Source organism: Hyperoodon ampullatus, assembly GCF_949752795.1.
Source record: "Hyperoodon ampullatus genome assembly, chromosome: 8".
Taxonomy (NCBI): domain Eukaryota; kingdom Metazoa; phylum Chordata; class Mammalia; order Artiodactyla; family Ziphiidae; genus Hyperoodon; species Hyperoodon ampullatus.
In genome coordinates, this window is record NC_136921.1 from 16,598,497 (window position 1) to 16,609,408 (window position 10,912).

Sequence of the window (10,912 nt, forward strand, 5' to 3'; positions counted from 1 at the left end):
ATTAAATATGACATTGTCAGCCTGTAGCTGATTTTGCCCCTTGCTGTGAATTGTCCCAGCCTGACCTGAAAAGCTGCATGTGTTTCCTTACAGGTGCCTTTCATTATCTCAAGCCAGATATCGCATAAGTGAACTGTCCACTTGGAGCTTAAACTGGCCCTGTTTCCGGTCTCCACAGCCTAGACGTGAAGAATCTTCTCAGAAAAAAAAAAATCACCCTCTTGGGGGGCAGTCTCGACAGGAGACAAAGGAGAATGATTGCTTTTCTTTCTCCAGTAGTTGGTTTCAAATTCTTTTGAACGTGTTGGACAAAAGCAGTGGAGAAAAGGAAGATCCGGAACAATAAAAGACAAATGCAACATTTTAAGGCAATGATTTAACATGGCTACATATCAAATATCCCAACTCTCTAGTGCTGATGATCAAGGAGCTAAAACATTCCATTTGTGTGCATGTGCATGTGTGTGTGTGTGTGTGTGTGTGTGTGTGATTTATCTTGACTGGTTTGGGCAAGCAGAATGTTCTGAAAATATAGTCGGAGAATAAAGTATAACAAGTTTGATGTCCAATGCTGACACTTCTACAACCTTAAAACTGCTCACGCCATGAAGCAGGAACGGAGGAATCCTTGACTTTTACACACTGGAAATGGATATAAAAATAAATGCCACCATTTTTAGGAAGTTAGACTAGATGTAAAGGACCTCCCAAATAAATTATTTGTTATCTTATCCTCATCTGTAATTCAGTTGTCAATACATGTCCTGGATGGACACGTCTTGCTAACAGGATATGGGGGAACCAGAAGAAAAGCTTGTTTTCTTTCTCAGTGTGGGAGAGGTGTGTGACATTTGCCCAATTTAGTTTCATTTGGAAGCCAACCTGGGCGGGGGGAGGGCATGGTGGAGAAGTGATGTGCATTCCCACAGCTGCTTATCAGTGTGCAATACTGTGTACCTCATGGATGCTTTGGCATTGGCCAGGGCCATAGAAACAGAATCGGAACTATATTTTTGCAGGTGCTTTATTTTCGCAGCCCATGATTCATTGTGGTAGAATGCAGTGATGTTTGCCATTTGCTGGACAACCAATACCCGGCTTGCTCCTTTTGATTAGAGACCATGTTTGAGAATAATGCTTTTAAAATGACTTCGTTTACATTCTTCTCTTTTCTATGAGAGGCAGGGCAACACCAGAAATGTCCATGTGGCTGTCATGTACTTTTAAATTATACAATAATACCTGAAATTGAAAGATGATAGGAACTGAGGTTTACATACGTTTGTGTGGTGACATTTTAGAATGTCAATAAATTTGTTTTTTGAGATGTTAAGAGGAACAGGAAGGTGGAATGCAGTGTTATTTATTTCTTTCTATTCTTGGAACCATGAACGAGGTAGGCACAAGTACATTCCTTTTAGAGTTAAGAACTATGACATAGTGAGTTAGTGAGACTAGACATAGTACTGAGTTTAGTTCCTACGTTGGTCTTAGGGGGTGGTGGATCAAGAGAAGTGCTATCTTCGTGTTGCAGCCTCAGCCAACAACAATGTGTTGTAAAAATGTCTTTCCTGTAAAAAGTGCAGTAAATATTTACTATTTATAATGAATAAACAGTTATGAAAACTTGCCCAACACTGCTTTTTTGGGGGAACTGGTGAACGCAGTATTAATAAAAACTTGGAAATGGGGAACCAACAAAGCATATACTTCACTTCTAATCTAATGTCTTTTATTTATTTATTTATTTATTTATTTTTGCGGTACGTGGGCCTCTCACTGTTGTGGCCTCTCCCGTTGCAGAGCACAGGCTCCGGACGTGCAGGCTCAGTAGTTGTGGCTCACGGGCCAAGCCGCTCCACGGCATGTGGGATCTTCCCGGACCGGGGCACGAACCCGTGTCCCCTGCATCGGCAGGTAGACTCTCAACCACTGCGCCACCAGGGAAGCCCTGTTTTTTTAACTTATTTTTTTAAATATTAAATTTCTTTTATTTCTTTACCTAGAAATAATTCTACATCAAATATTGGTATATACTTTATCATTATCACAAAAGGTTATTCTGGAATAAGAAGGAAAGACAATCTCAAAATTCATCCACCAATTATCAGGATGTTCCAATGACCAAATCAACCTCATGTTCACCTTGTTCATCTGCATAACTCAGTAATAGTAATATAACAAAGTTTGCCTCACAACTATAGATACATATTTTTAAAATTAATTTTTATTGGCCTTTTAGATTAGACTGTCACATGGATGAATAAGGTTACACAACCCACACTTGTGTTCTCATGAAGAAGCTTGGTTGAACATACATTTAAGGATTGCAGCTTGTGTTTTCATAGATGTGGAATCTAGAAAAGCCCCTCAAGCCCACCTTCCTATCTCCCTGGTTCTCACAGAGCTGTCAGCTCTCTTCATTGTCACCTGGAAGTATGTTTTCCCTCAGAGTACTTAATTCCATCTTCAGCGCCAACAGTCATATCCACTGAGGTTTTTATTGAAAGCTCTCATATTTTGTTATTTATTTTGTTTTAGAAGCTTTCTTTACGCTTCATGAAAAGGCATTACTGCCCTTTTTTTTTTTTTTTTTTTTGCGGTACACGGGCTTCTCACCGTTGTGGCCTCTCCCGTTGCGGAGCACAGACTCCAGACGTGCAGGCTCAGCGGCCATGGCTCACAGGCCCAGCCGCTCCGCGGCATATGGGATCTTCCCGGACCGGGGCACGAACCCGCCTCCCCTGCATCGGCAGGTCGACTCTCAACCACTGCGCCAGGGAAGCCCTACTGCCTATTTTATTCATTCTTCTTCCACCTCTCCCTTCCTCCTTTTCTTCCATCCTCTCTCCTTCCTTTCCTCTTCTTTTCCCTCCCTCTGTTCCTTCAACACTTATTTAGTGAGAGTCTAAATGTGCCAAGCATGGTGCTTGGCCCTGGTGTTACAGCGGTGATTATAATGTAGTGGGTAAGACAGAGAAGCAAATACATGGCTACGGTAAAGCATGAGGACACTTTATTGGGGAAATGATCATGATGCTCTTTCAAGGTCTTACTTGTATTACCTTGTTTATTCCTCTCAACATCTTACATGAGGCAGGTGATGTCATTAGCATACTTCTTTTACGAGAGATCACCCAAGGGCAGAGCTGAGATTTGAACCCAGGAGGTCCAATTTCAGAGCCGGTGAGCTTAAACTCTCTCTGCTTTCCCAGACTGGTATGAGAGAACCTTATAATAAAGGAGTTCCGTCTAATTTGTAGCAACTAGTCATGTATGGCTACTTAAATAAGTTATTGAAAGTAAATAAAATTTAAAAGTCAGATCCTAGTTGCACTAGCCACATCCCCAGTGTGCAAGGGTCACATGTGGCCAGAAGCTACCATACTGGGCAGTGATAAAGAACATTCCCATCATCATGGAAAGTTCTATTGTTCAGCGCTGATCTAAAGCACCTGAGCTCATCTTTTAAAAACTCCAAGGACTCGAAGTGCAGTAGATAAAAATGTCCAAATTCTTTAAATGGCTTCAGGTCTTTTTAGCAATACACTCATCCTTCTAGTCAAATATGTTGCCCCTTTTCTGACAATTATCTATTCCAGAAATAAGAAGAGGAAAGGAAGGTAATCCTTACTGAATTTTTACTCTTGTTATCTTGCTTAATCTTCACAAAATCCTGTGAGCTGGACATTATTAGCCCCAATTTACAGATAAACAGACTGAGGTCCAGAGTTGTTCATTAGTTTGGGCAAGGTCACACACCCTGTCAGAAATAGCAGAAGCAGGCTTTGACTTCTGTTCAGCCTGATGGTGGAACTCACTGCTTTACCTCTGCAAATCCTGCTTGTGTCACTTCATTATGTCAAGCTGTCCTCATGCCAAACTCAAGTTGAAAACAAGCATTTAAAAGAAAAATCATTCACTTTCAACACATGAGAGAAATGCTACCAGGATGTGGGATTACTCAGTAGAAACTGATCTTACATATCACTTTCCCTCCCCTCCTGATCTCAGAACTTGCCATGTGTGGCTCATACCTCTTTTTGATATACTTCTTTATACCCTTCTCTTATTTCTACCTGTCTCTGAGATCTGTTGCTCTGCTCATATTTCTTATGTTGAAACTCTCTGTAGATCATTTTTTCCCCTGACTTTCTTTTGGGTATCTAATCCATCCCCAGGGGAGTGGGGATCTGACTTCCCCAGTCCTAACCCTAGTCAGGGTCCCTAGTCTTACCCCCTGGAACAGGCATCCCTCAGGACTTTGAATTCTTGGCATTCAACTGTGTTCAAACCTGATTGTGTGTGAAGGGCTTCCCTTTTGTTCGTGTACTTATAGAATTTAATTCGAAAACTTTAAACGTAAAAACTGAAAATTAGAGCTTAAAAGTATTGAATAGTGCATGTACGAATGTCAGCTGCTGAGTCATACCTTGACAGCAATTTTCCTAGAAATAGGTGTATTTTACATCTGTGATGGAAACAAACATATTGATTTAGGATTTTAAGTAGCCCAGTTTGGAAATGCGTTTTCACACACACTTGGATACTTGGGGAACCGTTCCATGTTAGGAGGGACCTTCATTAACCTTGGCATATGGAACCGGTGTAATGGACCAGGTCACTGGCTTATGGTTGTGAGTTTAGAAAGAGACTTAAGGGCTTCCCTGGTGGCGCAGTGGTTGAGAGTCCGCCTGCCGATGCAGGGGACACGGGTTCGTGCCCCGGTCTGGGAAGATCCCACATGCCGCGGAGCCGGGAAGATCCCACATGACGCGGAGCGGCTGGGCCCGTTGAGCCATGGCTGCTGAGCCTGCATGTCCGGAGCCAGTGCTCCACAACGGGAGAGGCCACAACGGTGAGAGGCCCGCGTACCGCAAAAAAAAAAAAAAAAAAAAAAAAGAAAGAGACTTAAATGGGGGAGGGATGGATTAATTAATGCCCTTTGTGTGGACATGCTATGGAAGAATCCTTCCTCAAACTACATCATTGCCACATGGAACCAGAACCGAGATCTCTATAGGAGGAAATCTATTTGGGGGATGAAGACTAGGGCCTCAACCATTCTGAGTAAACGATGTTTTGGTGTTTAATCACTTATGGGTAAGGAGAGCTGGTGTCAAACATCAAGAAGCAGAACAAGTGACAAGTGGCAGTACTTATGCAAAGAGATCCAGAGACGAGCCTCATGGATTTGGAATCAGTGTTAGATGATACATGAGACTATAAGAATAAGGAACTCAATTTAGGGTTGTTGCCAAATGCCAGTGATATACGTTAGTTCTGTCTTTTTCGTAGACCTACTCTTTTGTATTGCAGAGCATTGTAACCCAAGTATCTAGTCGCAGGTGTGACCCAAAATGAGTACTCAGTGCCTGCCTGTTGAATAAATAAATGAGTGAAGAGTGACCCAGACTGTCCTAATGTGCTCTTCTGAAGAAGGATCTCCACCTGAAGGGTGTGTGAATTGTAGTTGGAAGGGAATAAGATGAAGCAAGTATTTGGAGGTACCAGCTTTATCCAGGAAAATGAGCAGCTTTTAAAACATTTTCTACTTAAGTAAGAGAAGTAAGGAAGAACACAGATGTATTGGCAGGTGGGTGAGGAGGCCACGAAGTTGCAGGAGTCCACCTCTGCTGCCTCTGTTTTCTCTGAAGCTGAGTGCAAGGGAAGGAGACAAGCATTTAAAGTGGCCTCAGGGCTTAGTAATATTCCATTGTATATATGTGCCACATTTTCTTTATCCATTATTACTCAGCCATAAAAAGAAAAGAAATTGAGCTATTTGTAATGAGGTGGATAGACCTAGAGTCTGTCATACAGAGTGAAGTAAGTCAGAAAGAGAAAGACAAATACCGTATGCTAACACATATATATGGAATTTAGGGGGGAAAAATGTCATGAAGAACGTAGGGGTAAAACAGGAATAAAGACACAGACCTACTAGAGAATGGACTTGAGGATATGGGGAGGGGGAAGGGTAAGCTGTGACAAAGTGAGAGAGAGGCATGGACATATATACAATACCAAACGTAAAATAGATAGCTAGTGGGAAGCAGCCGCATAGCACAGGGAGATCAGCTCAGTGCTTTGTGACCACCTAGAGGGGTGGGATGGGGGGGTGGGAGGGAGGGAGACGCAAGAGGGAAGAGATATGGGAACATATGTATATGTATAACTGATTCACTTTGTTATAAAGCAGAAACTAACACACCACTGTAAAGCAATTATATTCCAATAAAGATTTAAAAAAATAAAATAAATAAAATGGCCTCAGGGGAGCAGTGAGGGATCTGTCTTGGGACACGGAGAGGATGTGGAGCAGCCTTGAGCACCCAGGAGAGGGCAGGATGACTTCTTTTAGCTGTGCTTCGTGGCTCACGCAAAGGGATTGAGTGGACTGGAGACTGGATTGATTCTTTTGGGGAGATTTGCAGCATCGCCAGCTAGGTGTGAGTGGTGGAAAGGCTACTGGAGGGGATGGAAGGGGCTGAGTCTTGCAGGGCCTTGAAGGCCATTGTAAGAGTTTCCTTCTAAGTACCTATGAGGCTGGTAGACTAAGGTTTTAAAGGAGGGAGAAACACAACCTGACATACATTGTTGGAAAGATCATTTTGGAGAGCTGCTGTTTGGTGCTGGGGACAAGAGCTGAGGTGGGATTCACTGCACACCAGAGAAGAGACGACATCATCTCTGCCTAGGGATTCCAGAGAGACATTGAAAATGGACCCCAAGCTCCTGGACTTGACAGGGTTATAAAGTGTAGGGGACATTCTTCTGAGACAAACCTCTTCCCACGCCTTTACATTGTCACATCCTTAAGAATGACGTATTGCTCTGAAAGTAATTTTCTGAAGGCAGTGTAGCCTAATGCTATAGATTTTAAGGACTCTAGACCTAGGTTTTAAATTCTCCATGGGCAGTTTAAAAATTTGTACTACCTGATAAGTCATCTAATTTCTCTAAACTAATTCGAAATACTGTAAAGAAAGAAAAATGGTGATGGTTTCCTTATTGGACTCTATTGAGGGTTAAATGTTATCTTGCATATGCCTAGCTAAAGGTGGGCAATCAATAAATTTTAGCTATTAATATTATTATTTAATCACATTGGTCATAATATGCAGACTGTAAAACCTACTCCTGGGCTTTTAAACTTGCACATTAAGCTATCCCAGTTACTAAAATAATGGAGGAATTATTTTTAATGACCATGAATGGAGAAGTCAAAATATAGCTCTTTTATGTGAATATAACTTATTGAGCAGATGTATTCATAGTTTCTTTTTTTCCTTTGCCATACATAGTCATAGTTTTTAAATGATTCTCTCTTACCGCTGAGAATTCCCAAAATAATGGGACTGAAGTCACAAACAAAATAATAACCTGACCTCTGCCCCAAAGAATCCTTACTGATGATGGCTTATTTATCAAGGCAACTTTTGTCATGGAAACAGGTCTGTTGCTAAGATGCAAAGGAAATACAGTAAGGGTCAGTCTGAGGCAGTGGTCTCCAACACCCCACCCCCTGTGCTGACACACAGAGGAATGTCTCACTGCTGGAGAGGACCATTTCTAGTTCTTTTTGGGTTGGATTTTATAGGAATGTGTATTTGTGGGGGGAGAGGAGAAAGTGTGAGTAGAGTTTTGCAGGCACAAGTCCGGGGGCTTTTAACCTCATGGTCCAGGGCAGGAGGTGGTCTAGTGTTTGACTACCTAAATGGTGATTCCTATATGTCTTCTTTGCTGAAAGAGCCCCAACTTCGTTCCGTTTTGTTGCAGTCATGTCCTTGGATCAGTTGAAACCAGTGAAATCCAGGGTGTAGATGGGGAGGGAAGGAAGAACTGTGTTCCAGCACACTCTTGAAGATGAGAGTGAGGCACATACTCAATATTTCTTTTTCCACTTCTTTTTTTTTTTTTACAACTTTATTGGAGTATAATTGCTTCACAATGGTTAGTTTCTGCTTTATAACAAAGTGAATCAGTTATACACATACATCTGTTCCCATATCCCCTCCCTCTTGCCTCTCCCTCCCTCCCACCCTCCCCAACATACTCAATATTATGCTAACAATTAGAACGTGAATTGGGAGTCATTGAGAACTGAGTTCCAAGCCTTTTATTCATTTATTTGGTAAACACCTTTTTGAGAATCTTCTGCTAGCCAGAAATTGTTTTAGTGTCTTTGATGTTTTGTTCAACAAATAGACTTGGTTCCTGACTTTGGAAGCTCATGTAGGGAAGATAGATCTACAGGAGTAAAGAAGCAAACGTATAATTAGAAATAGTGCTGAATGTTGGAAAGGAACAGAATGAGATGCAAAGGGAGATTAATGGGTCCTACCTAGATTGAGTCTTTAGGGAAGGTCTGACAGGGAATGAGAAAAAATGAGTCTTGGGAAGTGAACAGAGAAGTTTTCTAAGCAGAGGGAATAGAATGTGTGACGGCCTGGATTTGAGAAAGAGCTTTGCTTGTTTGAGGTACTGAAATTAGGTCCTTGCATCTGTTTTGCAGAGGCGGACTATGGCATAAGATGAGGCTGGCCTGGGCTGGGTCATGCCCGGCCCCCTGTAGGCCACAGTAAGGAGTTTGGATTTGATTCTCTATGCAAGGGGAAGTGACTGAGGGCTTTCAAGCAGAGGAGGGACATTATCTAATTTCCTTCCTCCGTGAAGGTTGTGTTGGAGGGAGACAGGACTGGAAATCCTGGGCAGTAACATGATGAGACTTGACCTGCGTGTGTCTTCCTGGAGGGAGGATGGCTGTGGAATCACTCAGATGTGGATTTGGATCCTCATTCAATCTCCTATGATTAGGGCTTCCCTGGTGGCGCAGTGGTTGAGAATCTGCCTGCTAATGCAGGGGACACAGGTTTGAGCCCTGGTATGGGAAGATCCCACATGCTGCGGAGCAACTGGGCTCGTGAGCCACAACTAGTGAGCCTGCGCATCTGGAGACTGTGCTCTGCAACAAGAGAGGCCGCAATAGTGAGAGGCCCGCGCACCGCAATGAAGAGTGGCCTCCGCTTGCCACAACTAGAGAAAGCCCTCACACAGAAATGAAGACCCAACACAGACAAGAATAAATAAATAAATTAAAAAAAATCTCCTATGATTAATTACTTATGCTTTCCAGGCAGTAGTTTCTCGGAGCTGCTGTTTTCAAAATTAAGTGAGTAATAATTCATAGGGTGGTGAGATTAACTGAGTTAATTTTATGTGTCAACACAGGTTTGGTGCATATTGTGAACTTCAAGAAACATTAATTTTTCTTTCCCTCCCCACTGGAAGTAGATAAAAGACCTGATACTCTCCTTCTTTTTTTCTTTTTTTGAAATTAAAAAAATATTATTTATTTATTTTTGGCTGTGTTGGGTCTTCATTGTTGCGCACTGGCTTTGTCTAGTTGCCGCAAGCGGGGGCTGCTCTTCGTTGCGGTGAGCGGGCTTCTCATTGCGGTGCCTTCTCTTGTTGCGGAGCACAGGCTCTAGGCGCGCGGGCTTCAGTAGTTGTGGTGCACGGGCTCAGTAGCTGTGGCTTGTGGGCTCTAGAGCGCAGGCTCAGTAGCTGTGGTGCGTGTAATGGGTTAGTTGTTGCGCGGCATGTGGGATCTTCCCAGGCCAGGGCTCGAACCCGTGTCCCCTGAATTGGCAGGTGGATTCTTTTTGTTTTGTTTTGTTTTGTTTTGTTTTGTTTTTTGCGGTACGCGGGCTTCTCACTGTTGTGGCCTCTCCCGTTGCGGAGCACAGGCTCCGGACGCGCAGGCTCAGCGGCCATGGCTCACGGGCCCAGCCGCTCCGCGGCATGTGGGATCTTCCTGGACTGGGGCACGAACCCGTGTCCCCTGCATCGGCAGGTGGACTCTCAACCACTGCGCCACCAGGGAAGCCCGGCAGGTGGATTCTTAACCACTGCGCCACCAGGGAAGCCCTGATCTCTACTTCTTAATGAAGACGTGTGTGCTGCATAGAGGCCAATGGGTTGGTGAAAGTAAGACAGAGAAAAGTTCTTAATCCTTGCCCTATGGGGTCTATTATAAGGGTAGTGATGTCTGTTAGTATTTACTTCACAACATTAAAAATTCTGTTTTCATTGTAAAAATACTAAAGGTCCATTAAAGAAAAATTAGAAACCATAGAAAACTAGAAAGATTAAAACAAACAAACAAAAACTCATTTAAAGAGACACAACCCAAACATAACCACGGGTAATAGTTTGGTTTTCTTAGCCTCTTTGCACCAAGGATAACACAGCAGACAATGTCTACTTGTTAGCGGTGCTGAAAGAAAGACGAGGTATTCGTGAAAATTTAAAAAATTTTGGACAAAGGATACTATATAAATATAGTGCACTGTTGTTTCATTGTCACTTTCAAAATGATTGTAAAGATTTAAATATTGGGGTCCTCTTTTGGACTGATTAGCGTTTCACAGTCTCAAGCGTTTCCCCAATATTAGGGAAAAGAAGACATCTTGAGGAAGGTAACTTTGGTATCTCATAAATTATTATCCTAGCAGCTAAATGGATTTTATGTCTTGTAAGTAATTTATTTCATTTAAGAAAACATGTTGACTAAGGCAACCTGAGGATATGATGCCCTATTGCTGAAGAGATGAATTGGAATTAATTCATTATTCTAATGATAAGCAATTAAATTGTATTTCTGACAGCTGGTAACTGGAAGATTTTCATGCACAAAAAAGGAATTGGCTGAGTTACTACACACACACAACATCATATAAATCCCCATTGTCTAAGTGACCAATATCACACCACAGGAAATCAGCACTTGGGCATAAATGTCTTTCAGTCTTTGGAAATACAGTGTATATTATCCAGTTACTCAGTCTGTGTCATGAAATATGAAAATAGTTCAGGAAAGACACATCCCACTTGACCTTTGCAGAAT

The 10,912-nt window shown here is 42.4% G+C and overlaps 1 protein-coding gene across 3 annotated transcripts in view; it reads left to right on the forward strand.

Annotated features, from left to right (window-relative positions):
• Positions 1-346, forward strand: part of PAX3 (paired box 3) — a gene marked incomplete at both ends in the record, with an annotated part of 102,138 nt that extends 101,792 nt beyond the window's left edge. The window contains 2 exons of one of the 3 annotated variants that reach the window (XM_079710568.1): positions 94-124; positions 280-346. In XM_079710568.1, coding sequence (XP_079566694.1) covers positions 94-124; positions 280-346 — 98 coding nt within the window. Of the gene's footprint in view, positions 1-93; positions 133-279 lie in introns of those variants that run through there. The other 2 variants (XM_079710570.1, XM_079710569.1) reach the window with 2 other exon arrangements.
• Between the last annotated feature and the right edge of the window lie 10,566 nt (positions 347-10,912).